The sequence below is a fragment of the Oreochromis niloticus genome, linkage group LG17, assembly GCF_001858045.2.
Source record: "Oreochromis niloticus isolate F11D_XX linkage group LG17, O_niloticus_UMD_NMBU, whole genome shotgun sequence".
Taxonomy (NCBI): domain Eukaryota; kingdom Metazoa; phylum Chordata; class Actinopteri; order Cichliformes; family Cichlidae; genus Oreochromis; species Oreochromis niloticus.
This window is the reverse complement of record NC_031981.2, coordinates 13,610,629-13,631,515: the sequence shown is the minus strand read 5'-3', so window position 1 is coordinate 13,631,515 and position 20,887 is coordinate 13,610,629. Positions and strand designations below refer to the sequence as shown.

General features: G+C 40.2%; 1 protein-coding gene across 4 annotated transcripts in view; it reads left to right on the top strand.

The window, feature by feature from the left end:
- anks1b (ankyrin repeat and sterile alpha motif domain containing 1B) overlaps window positions 1–20,887 on the top strand; it is a 255,384-nt gene that overhangs the window by 198,955 nt on the left and 35,542 nt on the right. For all 4 annotated transcript variants that reach the window (XM_003444938.4, XM_005451590.4, XM_013271197.3 and 1 more), the window contains 2 exons: window positions 7,732–7,830; window positions 9,196–9,348. In XM_003444938.4, coding sequence (XP_003444986.1) covers window positions 7,732–7,830; window positions 9,196–9,348 — 252 coding nt within the window. The remainder of the gene's footprint in view (window positions 1–7,731; window positions 7,831–9,195; window positions 9,349–20,887) is intronic.

Sequence of the window (20,887 nt, the reverse complement as noted above, 5' to 3'; positions counted from 1 at the left end):
CAAAGTCTCTTTTTCTAAGTGGCGCTTTTCTCCGGGTGTTAAAGTTTCGCTGGTGTCCCCCATGCTGAGTGGAGTTTGTAACTCCTTTTATGCTTTTTAACAGTCATGACTAAACAAGAAAGCTGCTAATGTTTTTCAACCTAGAGGGGGAAAGAAATCAGTGTCCACCACAAATTGATATTAATGCGATTTAGGCACAGGCTACAGGCATTGTGTTGGGCGAGAGCAGCTCTTTTTTTATTGTTGACTGGGTTCTTGAACGAAAGCTTTGTGCCACATTCATTTCACTCAGTATGGGAAATCGAGTGGCGTGGATGATTCAAACCACGACTCTGCTTATTACAAAATAAAAGCTTTTTTTTCTTCCCGTTTCAAGGCCAGTTCATTTGTACAGCTGATTGGTTTGCAAATTAATTTGCCCTCAAGTTTGATCTGCGTCAGTGCATAACTGTGAAAAGGCCCCATGTGGTGTGCAAGAATATATACATCTATATAGACATGAATACTGTTTAAGTATGGGCCTTCCAATCTACCATTATCATTTACTGCTAATAGGGGTCATGAGTGTGGGCGTGTCCGGTCACCTTGACCACCCAGTAGAGGACGAGTGCTGCTGGATTGATGGACAAATGGCGAGGAGTAGTTATGGATGCAGAATTTTATACGAAGGACACTGGATAGAGGCTAATCACATCCACTTCAGTGACCGTTCATGTATGGAAAATTTAAAGACAGAGAGATATGCAAGAGCATGGACACAGACAGACAGAGGCTGACTCACGTTAGCTGTTTCTGTTTGTATCCAAACAGGCCCTCATGTCTTGTTTTGCACTCTGACTTGCTGAATGAGCTACTAAGCGATTCTTCATTAAGATATTTGTTGGTAGCTTAACCTCTTACGCTCGCTATCGTCTGTCGTAAAATCTTCTTCAGTGTTTGTTGGGGGTTTTTTTTTATTAAAACAATGCATTACTTATTTAATTCCTGTATACTTGACACTACTTTTGTGGTATTCTGCAGCTTAATAAACAATAAGCCTTACTGTATATATGTCCACGTATCAGTACAAATTCCCATCCTAATTTAAAGGACATACCCTAAATCTTTGTTTCATTATTGAAGGATTAGAGCAAACAGCAAAGTTGTCAGGAAAACACACCCCAAAGTTCACTTAATATGATGCAACAAATGATGCTACAAGACTGTTCATCTCTAGTTTGTTAATGCGAAAAGTCTCTTATGTTAGCAAGTTGCCATAGCAGGAGCTTTGCAGAGGTTTCATAGTGCTTGCAACCTGCATAGTTTTCTTCCTTTATGCTTACATTCATTTCTTGCATATCATCTCTTGTGAAAAGTTGCAGATTGCTCTGGTGTTTTTGTCCTTTCTATTATAGGGGCAAATGCACCATTTCTTTCTTTCTAACTGCCGATCATTTAGATAATTAAAAGACTTCTGTAATGCAAGAGTACAGTAACGTGATCACAGAGGGAGGGATCACGTCCAGAGGGAGTTTTGAAAGAATGTTGGAAAGCAATGACAGAACGGTCAAACAGAGAGTAAATAACGTCCTTACAACAATGAACCATTTATTAAACCTTGTGCTAAAAATTCTCAGCTGGAACTGTACCAAATTTCATGCGACAGAAACTAAGCACAACACATGCTGCATCTGCTGTAGTCCTAGCAGCATGCGGTGGCCTCTTCCATGAATGTGCTACACTTCAAAAAATAGTGCTGGTTGCATTTTTCATAACAGATACTGGACCCTGGTACAGGCGGCAGACAGGGTGTAACAAGAGCATATATTTGAATAGATTTTGAGATAGTGGCCACCTGGCAAATGTATGTAGTCACTCTCTGTTTACCTCCTCTGATCTGGTTTTTTTTTCCTCCTACCCTTTTTTAAAAGAGTTTTTTTTAGGTGCTCATCTGCATACATTATCCAGTTGCTTTTTGTACAGCGGGTGTTTCTGGGCTTTCTCACTAAAAATAGCTGCCTCCCGGGTCTGGAAGTTATGCCGATGGGTGCAGGGAACCTAAATGGTCAAGATGTGTGCTGTGAAACTAAAACAAGGAGCCGAAAGACAATAAAATGCTTCATAAAACTGAAGGGCACTGGAGAGTCTGTGATATTACCGCTCCCTAGTTGTTCATCATGGCGAGCAGCAGCCCTTTTATATGTTTTCTAAGATGCAAATGCATCTAGTGAGAGAAGAATTGAAAGCAAAGCTACGTCATATTTATGGGATTACTGGAGCGAGAAGCCCATTCTTCTTGTTTAGCCCTCTAACTGCAGTCACATTGTCCCAGCTAATACTCATTACAATCAAACCCACACACACACACACTGCATGCCAGCACATATATATGCTCAGAATATCCAAACGATAGAGGATAGTGAAGAAAGCTGATTTTTTTTAAAAAGCACAGTTGTGATAGAAAATAGTAGAGAATTCCTACTAAGTGCCACATAAACTGGTTATCAGTGGACTGTAGAGACACTGAGATACACACACTAATACAAAAGAATGCCATGTGCAGTGAAACCTCCTTAATCATGATGCTTTTTATTTAGTTTCATTCAACACAGTGAAATAAAAGAAGGATAAAAGACTCCACAGCTGCAGAAGAATGAGGCTGCAGTGAAAGAGATGGAGAGGTGAAGCATTATGTATAATAAAGAAACAGCAGCTGAATTAGAAAAAAAAAGCATGCAAAGCTAGCGGAATTAATTTGACCCTGAGCTTCTCCTCATAGGGAAGTTAGGAAACAACAGCATTAGAAATAACACAATCTCAGTATCCATATTTCATAAGGTGGTTACATTTAATACAGCTTATGAAGGGATTTATTCTGGAACCGAATATCTTCAAACTGCTGCAAAGTTGTAGAAACTTAAGTCACTGCCTCTTCACACGGGAGAAGGCGATAAATCTAAGAGCAACAACTTTTGTAAAGAAACCAAAAGGAATATGAATTACAGACTAAAAGTGCAAGTGAGGACAGAGAAGAGAGGGTTTGAATAGTAAGTAAGAGAGAGGCAACAAAATAATGAGGAAAGAGGAACGCTTCTGAAATAAGCGGCGCAACGGAGAATCGCAAAGAGAGAAGATCCGAGGGATGAACACAGGCATGGAAAGAACAGAGAGAGAGCAAAGAGACACAGTAGGCCGAGCATGATTTGTAGCACACGCCCGGGCCTGTTGGCGCCGATAATGGTCGTCACTACTATCGGTTTTTGCTCCATCTCTAATCTCAGCCTCAACCGCCTGCTACTGCACATGAATTTTAATTTCTGCATTTAGAGATTTTGCCCTCTCTGGCACCGTTGTTAAGCGGCGTGGTCTAAGTATCACAAAATAACTTGGGGCTATGGCAATTGTATCAACTCTGTGGATGCTAAAAACCTCCATAATGGATTGTTAGAGCTCATACCAGTCCTGCATATCAATTTATAAGATAAAAACTATGTTTACCTCCAGAATACAAGATAAACAGTAGAAGCAGGAGGAGGAGAAGCACAACACCGTCATTAGTTGCTTTCACTTATTTCTGCTGGCTGTTGTGTTCATGTATTCATGTGATAATTGATCCCATGATCCATCACGCGCACTTGGAAGTGGTAGCCATACTGTAGGGCAAACATAATGTTCAGACAAAGAGAAACAGGACAAAATAGGTTTGGAGAGAGAAAGAACAAACATTGAGGAACCCCATCTCTCTGCATCAGGAGCCCAACAGGGAGCAATTAGTCATGCCTTTGAATCCCCCCCTCCAATCTACTCTGCTCCAACTCTCGGAGTCATTACTCTGCTGTGAAGTTGTAGCATTGTGGCTCCAACACCAGCTCCTCTCTGTGCTCTATTAATCAGCCTGGGAGCTGATCTATGAACTGCAGTGTTCTTCTTCCCACAGAGGTCCCAGTGTACGAGTAGGTGAAGACATTGTGGAAGCCAAGGTTTAGCCACAGAATGAGCCCGATCATCTGCTGCATTAGTTTTCACAGCCCAGTACAGTGACAGGCAGGTGGACCAGCCACACCAGTCACTTTTAATGGGCATTTATTTAGTTTAATGTGGGCTTTCCAAGGCTCTAAAGTAATTCATCTGATCGCATTATGTCATTTTCAGGAGCTATCTCTTTGCAACCTGCATGTTTCATCTGGATCTTTCAAAGGTTGAACACAAAGCAGAAGTAGGCTCACTCAGAGATCTAGAAGTAATCAGATTACAAAAGGGAATTCAGTACTGGATTTATTGGGGATAAAATGGCAAAATCCCACTCTTAATTTCAAAAGCTTTAAATGAATTCTTATACAATAATACTGTAATAAAAACTACTGTTCTTTGTAAGGTCCTAAAATCATCCAGTTTTTCAAAATGGACCAATCTACCTCACAGCTATACACCTTTAAAGTCTGCTAACTACATCATATAAGATTGTTTATTTTTATATGATCTGCTCTGCAGTTGGTTTTTAGACTGTGGTGTAAACAAAATGGATAGAGATTTCATTTAACTGAGGCAAAAACAAAACATCATGACTTCACGTTTTATTATTAAAATATGCATCACATTGCCGTTTAGTGCAATTACGCCAGCCACACCTAGAGGAGCTCCTCAGTCATGGACCTCTATGCCACGAAGCTGCTGGTGCATAGTTCTCTTTGCTGATGTTAAATGAGGTTATTGAGTCAGCAGAGCACACCATGCGCCTCAGCGCACAGCGACCCCGCTCTGTAGCTTACATGGTCTGCGCTTCCACTTTACGATAACACCACTTACAGTTGATGGTTGAATATCTAGAGGGGAAGACATTTCACAAAGTGACTTGTTACAACGGTGGCATCCTATTACAGCACCGTGCTCCAATTCAGCGAGCTCTTTAGAACGACATAATCTTCCACAAATGCTGGTAAAAGCAGACTACCTGGCTGGCGGGTGTATTGGAAGGTTAAGAGGTGCGACTCTGTACTTTTGTCCAAGCACAATCTAGCTTTGAAATTGCTCAAGAGACTCTGTAAAAGTTTGCTCATTACCCTTTAGTGATGCTTCTTGAATCCTGGAGCTGGATGTGGAGTTCGGAGAGGTGGAAACAGCCAACTCCAAAGTGTTTTTTAATGCTACTTACAAAATGGCACCCACCTGTTATTTAACTCACCAAAGCCCCTGATATGCATTATACAAGTTCACAACAGAAGCTCAGCTGCTGCACCAAAAGATTCAAATCTCTTAAAACACACACATTGATCTTTTAGTTCTAACTCCAGCACTGCTTCCTTGTTTCATTAATGCAGCCTCTCACATTTCGTTCCACTTTTCTTTCATATTTGATATTTCCTTCCTTGCCAGTTTTTTCTTTTTACACTGCACCTGTTCAAAGCCATTACGCCGAGCGTACATGTCTAACACGGAGTCAAATTCACTTTAGCATATACAGACCTGAGCGCTGCAGTAGTCACCGTGCAGCGCTTTTCCTGGGAAGCCATTTAAAATTCAGCATGCAGAACGCTGCCTCCTTCTTAAATGCAAATACAAGCAGATGCAATTAGCAGATACACAGCTGGACGCAGAATGGCGTAGGAATCTGCGTGAGAGAGCCATAAAGAGCAGCATGTTTCATGCATGACTGCAGAAACTCTTCAGGAAGCTGCAGTGAAAACTAAACTGCAGCAATGGCATACCTAGAATGAAAATGTCACAGCCAGGGAGCAAAATGTCCTTTTCGAGGGCAGAGTGTTCCCAGCGTCGATTTCTCCACAGAAATGAAATAAGATGGAGGAAAACAGCAGCTATCTGGTATCTGCCTGTGTTCTTTTTTCCTTCTTATCTTCTGTGTTATTAGTTAGCGCTTATTAGTTTGACATAAAGGAGATGTGGAGGGAATGACAAGCGTAATCCTTCAGTCCTCCTATCACAGAGTGCGCGCTGTCCGTGTGTGCTGTGAGTGTACGGATGGCCCTGAGACTGCCTGCAGGCTGCGTACACAGTCCCTCTCCTCTCCCATTTTCTTTGCCATCATTTTGATGATTACCTTTCTTTACTTTTCACTTCTGTCACAATCTATTTCTGACCATATTTCTGGCTGAGTCGCTGCTTCTCGGTGCTACAGCTGTCTGCCTGCACACCGCATCTCTTCTTTCCTGTAATTATCTGTCTGCATGAAGACTCCCTCTCTGTCTCTCTAGCGGGAGAATGACTGATAGCTCTCTTATGGCTTCCCATTGGATTAATTAAAGGTGAGGCTGTATGATACCCATATAGGCTCTTGTTAGTCTTAAAAAAAGACCATCGTACTGCTGTCTGCCACTCTCTGTTGGTTGTGGATATGATATTTTTTCCTCACAGATAATGAAATTTTAATGCAATATTATCTGAGGAATAAACTCGATTTATTAATGTTATGGTCTAAAAACAGTTTTCAAAGGTACACTACAGCAGCTATATGTGGCATTCTTAATAGTGTGGTATTAATTCTCCAGATAATATAAATCTACACATTAGCTTCATATGGCTATCTTGTTACAAATCTGTAGCTAAAACATTCTCATATCAAAGTAGAAAAGAAGAGGGAGCAAGATAGAAGTGTTGATGCAAGACTGCAAATCTAAGAGGTGTGATGATTCAAAGAGAGACGTACCTGTGGACTTGGATGTTCTCAAATATTCTAACTCATAATATCTGCTATAAATAAGATGATACTGAGATTTTTAAACTCAGATTTTACCATCATTACCCCACATTATTAAACCAAATGCGCACTCTGTGTCAGAGAGTTACAAAACTTAAGAAAACTTGATGAGTTTGCAAATAGGATTTTATTACTTAATGAAACGAGGAGAAAACTGCAATGAGGTAGCACGTTTATTTTTTTCTCCCACCACTGGGGGAAAAATATCATCCATAAAATTTGGGTGTTATTATCTCAAAATGTCAAGTTAATTATCTCAACGTTTTGACTTGGTACATCAAACTTCGAAAGTAACTCATAAATGAGAAGATAACTTAAAACTTTTGGTTATTAAGTCAAAATTTCTGAAATAATAACTTGAAATTTTGACTTGGCTCTGCCTGGCAACAAGCTCCCATAGAAAGCGGAGGAAAACCCAGATCTCTGAAATTAAACAGAGCAGGGATTTAGAGTCTACCTGAGTTCAGCTTAAACGTCAACACTGGACAATATTAAAGATGAATTGCTCCCTCTACATGTAACGCATAAAAGCAGATGCGTTCTTACTAACAGAAATGCTAAATGTGCTTGGGTAAAGGATGCAGGAAGGCAGGCACTTGTCTGGCCAGCTTGCTGGGTATTTACAGGACAATTACATCCACTGTCCTCAAATAGACATTACACAGACTTTGCACTTGGAAGCTGGCAGCGTAAAGACCACCTAATGTCAGATGTGAAAGATGTGGACATTTGTGTTCTTGCATGCAGCTCCATCGGGTAATGTCTAGAAAAAACCACATTGTATTTATGTTAGAATAATGAGTTGTGATGCATTGCCAGTGCGCTGTACAAGAAAGCTGCTGATAGTGCAAACTTTTATCAGAAGCAGTGCTAAACGGGGTCAGGCTATAAGTACCAGAAGTGAAGCGTTTCACACTGAAAAGAAATTTGAGATGTGGCTTTTCTGTTGTTATTTTGCAAAGCAGTTATCTGTAGTGGAGCCTTGTTGGTTTGTGCTGTAACCTGTTTTCTAACCCTGTGTGTTATTTGGTGTTTTACAGGGCAGCAATGTGGTGGAGGACCAAGACCTGCTGGAAATTGGAATCCTCAACTCGGCCCACAGACAACGTCTCCTGCAGGCCATACGGCTCTTGCCCAGGGTCAGCGCTGCAAATAGTGACACTATCACACAAGAATACCACAGAGTCTACAAAGTGGATAATTTAGTCAGTCTGGACCGGGTTTATTGCAGCATCCATCTCAATGAAGTTATATAAATTCATGACCAATTGAAGGAGAGAATCTTGAGCCGGCCTGTACTCAGTCCTTTTTGTTTCATATAAAATTCAGCAAATCTTCTGCTACATCTGTTTCTGTGTGATATAACTCTCTGTGGGTGGCTGGGTATCTCTCTGCATGTTCTGCTCAACACTTGAACAAGATGCCAAGTAGAGGCATGCAGAGAAAGGTGCACCAAGCCACATTATCACAGCTTTGAAAGCACATAAAATTAAATGATGCGAGAAACTGCTAAATCCATACCTTCTCGCATCTGCAAAATGCACTCAATAAAAACATATCGACGCGCTTTGAGCCAAAATTTGCTGCAGATAAGAGACCGAAAGTTGATTTATTTTTTTTTAAAAAAGGCTGCTGCTATATGTTAGCAAGGTCAAATACATTTGTGTGAGTGTGCAAGAGTCAAAGTAAGATCAAAAGTGCCCAGCTGCACACAGTGAAAGCAGAAGAAAGGAGTCTGCAACAGAGAGCTAAGAGAAAGGGGAGAGTCTGAGCTCGGAGATAAGCAGGCTTCATAGAGACTCCAAAGAAAACTTTGATCTCCGGTCAGCATTTTCCTCCTCTCATCCCCAATAAACTTTTCAAAACACTGTAAGAGATGGAACCTTTTAACTTTTGTCTGCCCTCTCACAAAAACACGCACACACTCGTGCAGACACATGTAGGCGAACACATGCTTAACTTAAGGTGGAGGTTGCGGGATGCTTGCTTGAAGCAACATCAGCTCTCTGAAGTGCTTTTGACTGTCAAAAGAAAAGTGAATGAATTATGTATTCTCTGCTACACTCAAAGTGTCTCAGTGCAAGCAGTGAGTCTGCTTTTGGTGTCTTTTTTACGAACCGTCTCAACAGTTGTGCTTGTGTTTCCTTTTCCTGTACTCGTTTAGCTTCCTCACCTGTTTCCTTATGGACTGAGGAAAGCCTTTAATATGGAATGCATCTTGAGAAAAAAAGCATGGCACGGGAATAAAATGAAATTAGCAATAGGTATGTAGGCAGTAAGCATTCGCACCAGATCTTGCTTCAGATAGCAGCTGTTTTTATGCAGTAAAACTCCAGGTCTAAAATGTGGAAAATGAGAAGAAAGATAATCCGCTGTGCTCACAGCCTCGTATTATGTACAAGAGCATGCAGCGAGAACAAACAGAACTACAGAAAAGTAATAAAAAGTGCGCTCGAAAGATACACTTCTTCCTTAATCCCTTTTTTCTGCTCTGTGTACTTAAGGTGAGACCTATCGGATACGATGGCAACAACCCCACATCAGTGGCAGAGTGGCTGGAATCTTTGGAGCTTGGGGACTACACCAAGTCTTTCCTTGTCAATGGTTACACTTCCATGGAGCTGGTCAAAAAGATCTGGGAAATTGAGCTCATCAATGTAAGTCTAAAGTGCTAAAAATAGCCATATTAAAAGATAAAATCTCATGAAAGCACAAAGGATTACATGGGAAGCCAAAACCTAATTTAGCCACTGGGTGATATGTTACTTTTTCCCAAGAGAATGAGCTCTGCAGTTCACTTTGAGTCAATTCCACATTACATTTCTGTGGCCATAAATACTCACTAGAGCACAGAAAAACAACAAAAATCAATTCGCAGCTGAAAATAGTGCCCAGTGAGTTCACCATTTAATCCAGGAACATTTGCTAAAAACAGCAGCGCTCAGCTGTTTCAGGGATATTCTGAGTTTTTGTTTTTTAACCATAAATGTGAGTCCCGTCTTAAAACTTCGGACAAATGGTCAAGGTAGTAGAGTTCTGAATTCATCGCTTTTTCTTTCTTTTTTTCTTCGCTAAAGAAATTTGTGGCAGAACCCATGAAAATATGTTCAAACAAGACAGGTATGAATACACTTGTGAGGTCAAACTCCCTCAGCCAATTCCAGAAACTTGATTCTGTTCAACTGGACGTTTTCACAGTGAGAGTTTCATCATTACTCCAAGTTACCTCACTGCAGGTTTCACCTGCCTTATATACATTTACATAGTGGCCGAAAGTAGTACCACTGACTAACAAGAGGCTGTTTCATGATCATTAATATGCAAATTGGGAAACTGCTGCAATTTCTGGGATTTCCTTACCTGGATGATTGAGCACACATCGAAACATCCCTCAGTCAATAGTCAGATATCATCCCTGACTTTAGGACAGAGTCTAGCCTATAACTATGAATGATCGGTTCTTGAAAAAGGATTTTATTTCTGCACATATTCTCAAGCGTAGCATTGGTTCAGGCAAAGCACCATCTAATTCTCACCCACCATCCCACAAGTTGATCTCATCCCATCCAATTTTCCAGCTGCTATTCAAGCTCCTTTAACCTGCCTAAAGTTGCTGCAAGCCACTTGGCAACCCCCCTCCCTCCCCCATTCCTAACATGCTGTGTCCGATATTGTCGCTTACATTCTTCCCACCTGTGGCTTGCTGTGTATGCTCGATGAAGGGTGCGGAGGTCCCAGAGCAGAGCCATAAAATTAATACAGATTACTACAGAAGGGAACCACAAACTTCTTTTATCTATAGATTTGACTGAGCTGGTGCTTTGTGAACTGGATGCTTGCTGGTTCTTGTCCTCATCTTTCACCTTGGTGACAGAGTGAGTTTGTATCTCCTATTGAGTGTACATATTATAACACCGGAAAGTCATACTTCAGTAGCCATGCAGGCTTACTGTAAGCCCTTTGGCTTCTTACTCGAGAACAAGGCTGAAGTTGATTCAGAGGCCATACTGTAAAGAAGGCCCATCAGGCATTTCTTCTCATTACTGTGCAATATGTGCTGGAGGTGCATTTTTTTTACTGTTAAATCATAACATTGCTTTGTCTTTTTCTTTCTTCATTTCGGTGTAGAGATTTCTGGTCTGATATCTGCAGTAACAAAAGAAAAAGAAGCAACTACTGAATGTTGAATTCTCTCTTTCTGTAAATATTAGTAAAGGGGAACGATAAAAAGGTTTGACATTTGGGTTTCTGTGTTGTCACAGATAGTCCAGGTTTATGATTCAATTTTTACCAACATAAAATCTTCACTTGGAGATGCAGTTTAATGCAGGCCGATCTCTTTGGAATGATGTGCTTCTTTGATGCTGGCAGTGTAACGAAATCATGCTCGATTGCAGGGGGCGCCCGCCTGGCTGATTTCAATGAGAGAGAGTGAGAAGGGGTGTTTTTCCTTCCCTGCGGAGGATAAAGTGATGAGTGATCAGCTGGAGGAGGTGGAGAGGGAGTTATATAAGCATGTGGGATGCAAGATGTTTTATAGCGCCGGGGATACCGCCCACATGCTGTACTTCTGTGTGTGTGTGTGTGTGTGTGTGTGTGTGTGTGTGTGTGTGTGTGTGTGTCTGGATGCATATGTGAGACAGTTAAACTGTTAATACATTCCTATATGTTTATGTATTTGTATTAAATGTATGACATGCATGGATGTATATTAAAATTTAGACCTGTTCATATAAATTTGAATACTGTATAGCATCAAAAGATTTTCTGAATTAACTGAAACTGCAGTGCAGCACATTTTGCAGCCACTAGAGGGTGCCCAAGTACACCGTATAGCCAAAAGTACTGCATGTCCCTATAAGACCTCAGATTGCATTTCACAGTTTGCGCCAGGCTTCTTTGCTCCAGTTAAAGGAAACTTGCTTTTTATTTTGGACTGTACTATCCCCAACTTTGCTATCACAGTGCTTTGGTGACAATGCTTCACTTATTCAACATGACTGTGGATAAAGAGATTCCCCTAGTTTAGTACAAAAACTTACCCAAAGCTTTATTTTGGGTTTTAGTTCATGTTCTATATAAGAGGGGTGAAGAAGAGATTGCAGAGAGGGTCGAGTAGATGGATATGATTGTCATCAGTGATTTATGACAGAACAATAGCAGCAAGAGTGAAAGGGAAGGTTTGTAAGTGTAAAGCGTGAGACTTGCAATGATGTATGGTTTGAAGCTAGTGACACTGACAAAAAGACAGGAGGTGGAGCTGAAAGTAGTGTTGCTGAAGAGGAAGTTTTATTTGGAGTGACCAGGATCGACAGGGTTAGAAATGAATGCAATAGTATTTTTTTGTATGTTTGTCACACTTAAATGTTTCAGGTCAAACAAATTTAAATATTAGACAAAGACCAGTAAACACAACATGCAGTTTCTAAATGAATGTTAGTGCAATCAAGCTTTTGTGATAACTGGCCATGAGTCTTTTATAGCGTTGTGGAGAAAATTTGGCCCTCTCATCTTTGCAGAATTGTTGTAATTGAGCCACATTTGAGGGTTTTCGAGTATAAACCACCTTTTTAAGGTCATGCCACAGCATCTCAGTCGGATTTAGTGAGGACTTTGACTGGGCCACTTCAAAGTCTTCATTTTTTATTTTCTTTAGCCATTCAGAGGTGGAATTGCTGGTGTGTTTTGGATTTGAACCCAAATGCACTTCAGCTTAAGGTCACAAACTGATGGCTGGACATTTTCCTTTAGAGTGTTTGGGTAGACGGCAGAATTCATGGTTCCATTTACCACAGCAAGTCTTCCAGGTCCTGAGGCAGCAGAACAGCTACCACCACCATATTTTACTATTGGTATGATGTCTCTTTTCTGAAATGTTGTGTTACTATTACGCCAGAATTAATGGCACACACACCTTCCAAAAACCTTTGTCTCACTAGTCCACATTTTCCCAAAAGTCTTGGGGATCATCAAGATGTTTTCTGGCAAAACTGAGATGAACCTTTAAGGTTCTTTTGCTCAGCAGTGGTTTTTGTCTCGGAACATTTTTGCCCAGTCTCTTTCTTATAGTGGAGTCATGAACACTGAGCTTAGCCGAGGCAAGTGAGCCCTGCAGTTCTTTGGATGTTGTTCTGGGGTCTTTTGTGACCTCTTGGATGAGCTGTTGTCGCACTCTTGGGATAATTTTAGTTCGCTGGAGTCCCACAGCTTTATATGGTAATATAAAGCTTTATAATGGCTTTATAACCTTTTCCTGGCTGAGAGATCTCAGTTACTTTGTTTCTCATCTGTTCCTGAATTTCCTTGGATGAAGGCAGATGATCCGATGTGGCCACCCGTAAACAAAGGACCAAGTTGTTTATGTTTTATAATCAGTTCCTTTTGTTGTTATTATATCTCATAGTAAATGTTTAGAATGAACTGATATTGAACTCAACTCAGGAGCTTTAATAGAATGAATAGAGCTGGGTGATAGAGATGGTGTGCCTCCGTAGTGTAATGTACATATTGGTGTCTGATTTTATATATCGCATTTACTGGATGTAACATAGAACAAAATAAACAAAACAGTATCATCTAGGCAGTGTGCCAGGAGGTAGTTTTTTCTTTACACTTGTGTTTAAGTTCACAACAAAATTTATGAGTCAGATATAGCCAAGGGGCTAATTTACATTAATTCACATTAATTCACATCCACAGTCGCTGTGCAGTTTGATGTCGTATTATAAAAAATAAGGGATTAAAAAAGCAGGTACAAAACCATCAGTGTAAGAGGATGGCAATCAAAGAAACATGGTGGGGCAATCAATGCAGCTGGAGTGAGGGTTGTCAGTTCTGACTCTTCTTGCACCTTGGTCTAGGCCTACTCAGTAGTCTGTCCTTGTTCAGAGTTCCCATCATGCACATCCATATATTTTAAAGGTAACTGCAGGCTACTGGACAAGTCAGCATAAATGAAGTCTGGGGAAACTTTGCAAATTTAAATTTGAACTTGTTCAAAAAGAAGTATTTACTGTAGTTTGCATGAAACGTGGATTTCCAGAGAAGGTATCACTACAGAGGAGGGAGTTTTTCCTTCCTCATGCTCATAGGGGGTCATATGATTTTTGGGTTTTTCTCTGTATGTATTATTGTAGGGTCTACCTTACAATGTAAAGCATGTTGAGGCGACTGTTGTTGTGATTTGGGGCTGTATAAATAAAATGGAATTGAATAGTGGAAAACATCTGCTTTTAAGCACAAGGTATTTGAATCAAATGTTTTCCCTGTACTAAAATAGATATGAAGGAATCATCTTAGCAGTATTTTAATGGAGTCATGGGTCCAATAACATGAAGTGTTACCCTTGCCTAGTCCGCAGTCTGCAGGGAGACTGTGAAGCTGGCCTTATCTCATGGATGTAGTGTTTCTTATCGATCTCTTGTGAGTACATCTGACTGGGAGAGAGTGTATGTGTATGTCTGCTCCACAGCACTGCAGCAGCGCACTGTCACTGAAGTAGTCTCTGGAGACTTGGAGAGGTCACTTCTGCACCTGAGAGAGGTGTGTGTTTGTCCGGAGATGGTGTAGAGAACGATGTGTTGTGGTGGGAGAATAATATAAAGTGATGCTGGGAAGGAGATATGGGTTTAAGAGAATGACAGGGAGTGGGAAAAGAGTGAGAGAGAGAGAGAGAAAGATAAGAACGAATCTTTAAAAATTGAATCTGGACACTGCTTTCATGTAATCACCAGGTAATTGCCGTGGGCAACAGATGCAGTGGTGTCCATGGAGATGGGGGAGGAGTGTGAAGCGTTGCTGAAGTGTTTTAAAGTGGGATATAAGTGCGTGTGGGTGGGGGCATAGGCCTCTGTGTGTGTGTGTGTGTATGTGTGTGTGTCCTTTTAGTTGGGCACATATGTGGATACCTGCTGTTGTGGGATTAGCAGAGTATTTCAAAACACCTTTTAAGCCTGCTGGTCCTCATTCGTGCACAATACACTGCAGACAGAGAGCAGGTGCAGCTTTCTCTCTGCAGTATTATGTGTGTGTGAGTGTGTGTGAGAGTAACTGTGGCATTCAGGGTTTATAACGTCGGAGTAGATTGAGTCTTCGGAGTCACACCTGGTCCAAGTTAACTGTTAGATTTAATCTCAGTGGCGCTACTGGATAATCCAATTCTTTCATGACTTGCTTATATTATTATTTCATACATATATAAATAAATTATATTTTTCTATTTTGCAATTTCACTAACATATCAAAGCAAGTATTTTCTAATGATGTTGAAAAATGATTCAAATGGCAAATTCCTACATAATGCAGACTGAAACAAATAAACAAAGAAACTTAGAGCCAAATTAAAGAAGTATAGGAGCAAACCAGCTTGGATCCGTCGTGTTTGACTGATAATCTTTCAACAATATGCACGTCTCTTTTCATTATATTTTTGAGCAGGATATGAAACAACAATGGGGCAACGCACGTCTTTTGTTCCCACACAACAATAGCATGATGTTCCAGTGGTTAGCGCCGTTAGCCGGTACAAGATTAGGTGGATTTAGTGTGTCTCTGTGTGCTTGCTCTGCTTTCTTGTGGGATCCAGACGTTTCTTCTGGCATCAAAAATGCAAAGATACTGTCATAATAACACTGTCCAATACTAAATATTTAAAAAATATAATTGCATATGAATTTATATCGAACCTTTACAGCTTTTTCAAACATTGTAAAGATACACTTGCTGGTCACTTCATGAGCTACACCTGTTCAACTCCTTGTTTACACAAATATCTAACCATCCAATCACATGGCAGCAACTCAGCGCATGTAGACATGGTCGAGATGACCTGCTGAAGTTCAAAGCAAGCATCAGCATGATGAAGAAAGGTGATTTAAGAGACTTTAAACATGGCACGGTTTACAGGGAATTGTTAGAAAAGGAGAAAATATGCAGTGAGCGGCAGTTCTCTCGAGTAAAAATTACTGTTGATGTCGGAGGGCAGAGATCAGGGGTGAATGGTCAGAGTGCTTTGAGCTGATAGGAAGGAAACAGTAACTCACACAAACACTGGTTGCAACCAAGGTATGCAGAAAAACATCTCTGAACTCATTACACACTAATCCTTGAGACAGACGACCTACAGCAGCAGAAGACCACACCGGGTCCCATTTCTGTCCGCAAGCAGGAAATGGAAACGCTAAAAATATACAAAATTCTTGTAATATGAAAGAAGACTAAATATCCAGGAGCTGCATTAAGAACAGAGACCATGTCAGTCTTGCATCATAAGGGACAACAAGCACACATAAAGCTAACGTAGGCACCATATGCACTTAGTTATTTTCACTTAGCTGTGACGTTGAAAAGCGAAGTAACAAAAGAACCAAAAGTCTGAAAGACCTGAAGTGAAAACTCATTAAATCAGACTTTAATTTTTAAAATATGAAATTGCTATTAATAATTTAGAGGAATTCATTATTAAAACTGACAGAGTAAGTTTTCACACGCTGCTTATAATTGGAGTTTCTTACACCGATCAAATTTAACAAATCATATTCCACAGAACGTACTCAAGATAAATTGCTTCGCCTTGTATCACCAAACTGACTCATGAAATACTTAATGGGACCAGTTCAATTATTTTTTAGCAATACGAGTAAAAAAAACTGGTGGTTAAAGTTTTCCAAATGCGTGTTTTCTTGAATTCCTTCATGTCAGAAGAGTATTTTGTGTATTTTCGATTGAGGGAGGCCAGAGGTTTTTGAATATTTGTGGAGCTCTGCCATTTTAAGCTGCTTTGCAACCTTAATTTCTCCCCCGAAGCCAAACTGATTTTGAGGGCTTTGTCAGATACTTGAGAATGTAATAAGGGGAAGACTTTATAACTCTATCAGCCTCCTTTTAATAACACAAGTCTCCTGGTAAAATCCGTCTGCTGTCTCAAGAATAATTTACTGTGATCATCCTTACTCTGCTTAGCTCTCCAGGCTGTGAGAAAGCCTGTTTAAATGGATCCAATTTAACTTTAAAAAGTGAAGCTGTGCAGCTGGAACATGAACACATTCAGGCTCATCAGATTATGTGAAAAGAAGTCTTGATTGTTGTGTTAAAGTCTGGGGGAGCTGTTTTATCGGGAGGTGCTGCAACATGAAAATGTCAGTAAAAATGACTGTTTGATAACAATCATCAGCTTTACCTGGCGATTTACGGGGCTTCTCTGATACCCGTGTTTCATTTCCCTGCAGTGCAGTGACATAGAGACACATCCTTTAAAAATCCACACGGTGGTGCTGCTGCCTCTCGCTTGAGTCAGATCTCATCTGGAGGTGAAAGAAAGTACAAAATAACTGAGTCAAGGCCCCAAATTGCTCTCATTTAAAGCGAGTCCTCTGAGAGCCCACAGTGAAGCAATTAGAAATGGATTTCATTTTAGAAAGCCGCATTCACGGCGGTGGAGTGCAGATAGTTTCTGGTCCTTAAGGAACGATTCCCTTAATGTTTTCTGGATGAGTGGCTCCTAATATCAAGGGAGGGCGGCTGCAAGTGTGTACAAGTGTAGCGTACCTGTGTATTGTTCTGAAAATGTGTTTGATTGATGTTCACAGAGGATGGAAAGCTGAGTCTTTAAGGTCTTCTGGGTATGAAAGGATCGCTTCTAGTAGAGCTGCTGTTGTATATAAGTTAGCATGTTTTCCCATACTGATATGTTAAAGTGGAGTTTAAGTAATCGGATTAAAATTGAGGGTAGGAAAATAATCAGATGGTAGTAGTAGTAGACCCACAATAGCTTAAAACAGAAGCTTCTAATCATAATCACTATGATGTGTTTTGAGCATTTTAGGCAAAAGTATGTGTACTCACAGCCTCTCACAGGTGCAGAGAGGAAAGTTCATATTCCAACATGGTTATAAATCTCAACTATCTTGAAAAAATAAATTACACAGATAACATAATGAGAGTAATTCAAGAAGTATATACAAAATCTTCTACTCAGAGAAAGAGTAGCGTCTTACATATTATTTACTGATTAATTACTATAGCATCAATATGTATGACATTTTTATGACCTTATTAAGTCTAATCACAAAAGGTTTCTTGTGTTTTATAGCCTGACATGAGGCTATGTGTGCGAGAAGAACGTAGTCCTGGGTTTGTCAGTTTAGTTTTTTCCTCTATAGACCTCCTAAAGGTAAATATAGGAACTGCAGTTTATTGAGTAGAATGGACATAAATGTTTAACTTCCAGGAGTCAACTTCCCTCACACCCATGGCCACTAATATGATGTGCATGATAAGCAGCTGGATTGTTTTGACTTTAATACTCTGAAGATGGCACTAATGTGTTTCCAGTTTGACCTTCCAGAAAATCAGTAAAAGCTACATTGTTTCCACCTTTAGGAAAATAAGCTGAATTGTGAGTATAAAGCAGCACCAAGTGGAAACATACACATATTAATTCCACTTATTTTGTTTATTATCTCCTAACATCCAGGTTAACTACCACTAACTTAAACCAACCCTATGTATTAAATAGAAACAGGAAGTAAGTGCAACATCTCTCTGACTGATTTTCATGATTTCGTGGTATATAATCATGATTTGCTCTTGTAAAATAGAGCAGCGGTGGAAAAGGTTTTGCCTCTTCATACTCATCCTTTGCATGTGAAGGCCTGTTAGTGTGTGCTCATATCGTGTAGGTGTATGCGTGTGGGTGTATATCTGTGTGTGTGTATGATTCACCCACAGGGCCGGACTTGTCCCTGCATTCTCCTCAGTTTTTACAACGTGCAATTTCAGTAAGTGTACACCCAATATGCTAGGAATGTTTTCTGAGAACCTAAAAGTGACTAAGTGTGTGCGAACTGCATGAAGGGTCTAAAATAAATTGAGGAGAGTCATGAGAGTTCAGCTTTTCTTCTACAGCTTGTAGAAGATGGCTACTAGTTACCATAGAGACTGTGCACTTGGTATAAATGAAATGAAATATGTGTGTTTGTGTGTGTGTGTGTGTGTGTGTGTGTGTGTCTGTGCTGGATTGCTTTTTTTTCTGACACTATTCTAAATAGTTTGTGTGTGTGTGTTGTTATTCTGTGCTTATCACCTTCTTTGTCACCTCTCCAAATGGACAGATTGTCTCACATCCCAACACCAGATGGTTCCTGCCTTCGTTAGACACCGCCGGATCGTATACTTCATAAACTAGAACCTACACAGACACGCAAGCATTAAGCGAGCGCCACGTACAGTACATGCTTCTAGGTAATGTGCCTATTCACAAGTTCTCGCACCGAAAATTCATGCCTGCGCCCGGTGAGGAACATTTGTTTTTCATATGTGTATTTGCGTCCGGCGCGCTGAAATGTGCAGGGATACAGTATGTGTGAAAAGGGAGTGAGTAGTAGCTGGTGTTAATTTTTGTGTGGGCTGATTTGCCTCAGGACTGCAGTGTACTTCACCGTCCCTGCTTACTGCTGATATCACTTTCCTGCAGTCTCAGTTGGAGTCTTTTTTTCTTTTCTTCTTCTTTTAAAAAAAAAAAACCTGTCATAGCGCCCACCGTGCTGCAGATCGTGTAGGAGTTGTCAGGAGAGAATATGTGTGACCCTTCGGTGGCTCATGAACCTGCGGTTGGTAGATCTGTTGTAGCGCTGCACATCCCGGTCTACTACTTCTTCACAGGAAACATCTTCACTTGTTAAATCTGTTTGTAAAAACCGGGATGAGTTTACTTGATTTTGCTGTTGTTTATTTCATCTATACAGAGCCCAGGTTCAATTTAGTCACTGATTACTAATAATTTCTCCTCTGTGTTGTGGTTTGTGACACCATTAAGTTGACTAGCTTTACTCCGTTTTTTCCGTAGACTTCCATTCACATGCAGTCACAGCTATTGCCATCTGGTGGCCGATCAAAGAAACTTTATAAATCCCAGAGGGAAACTGAGTCGCCATAGCAGCAGACTACAAAGGACAACAAAGATACAAGTATCAACACTAACAGACAGAACAGACACAATGCCGTTGCAAGGCACTTTCGCATTGGCTTCCTTTTTCTGAGCTAGAAGCTACGTCCATGTTTTACACTGTTTATATATGCTCTCCCTACACCTGAAAAAGTTAGCTTATGTTAGCGTATGTTTGCTAGATGTTACATTAATATCACAATTGTGAATTACTTCAGTTTTGATAATTGTGTATTGAGATCTTGAGGTTTAATTTAGGGGAATTTCATTTTGTCACCACGTGGGATCTGTTTCTTTAAAATTAGTTAAAAATGCTTAATAATGTCTAAAAGATTAAAAGAAAATCAAATTAAAGATTTAAGATGCAACCGTTGCTGTTTTCTAATGGAGATGCCAGTGTGAGGGATTCAAGCACTCTATTTAGGTTATGCCCCATGGATCACATAAGTGGACGCTTGTAAAGACAGAAATAGCTAGAATGACGTCAAGCTTTGTAGGTTGGATTTCATTTATGTGACACTTTAATACGGACGTAAACACATGTACCCGCTTATAAAGTAACCACATGGACTAGTGTTGTCCTTACCTTTAATCGGTTTATGGATTACCTAAGACCCCCGTAAGAGAAGGTGAGTCATTTCAAAATGTTTCATTCTTTGGTAAATAGCAGATATTCGATTATTACGAAAGCCTCCTCAGAGATGGGATTTCTCTGAAATGAGGCACGAAGGAGAATTGCAAAACTGATAATGATCAGATGAATGGGAATTTTCTGTGCACTAGGCTACTTCCTGTCACATGTCTAAACTTGTTTAGAACTGCAGCCAGAGACTAAAGCTTTATTTTTGGTTGCGAGAGGGCTCTGAAGTTCCAGTTGACAGCATTAAGTTTGACCAAGCAGAAAGGTCGGACTGGCATCAAACTGTCCCGGCTGAGATGATCACAAACTATAAAATACTCGTCGTATCAATTAGAAATGAAATTCCCTGTTTTTCTTTCTTTTCTTTTTACTACTCCCATATTTCCATTAATATTTACATTCTTGCTTTTTTAAGCATACACTGTGTAAGAGTTCAGGTCAGTATAATAGGCTTTGCTTTAGATCTTATATACAAAGAATATATATTTAAATCCATTTTAAACGACTTTAAGGTGTTTTGTGTCAAACTGCAACTATTCTGAATTTGTTACAGCTCGGACTTGAGGCTAATCTTTCCAGACTCTTTAACAACATCTTTTACAACTAATAATAG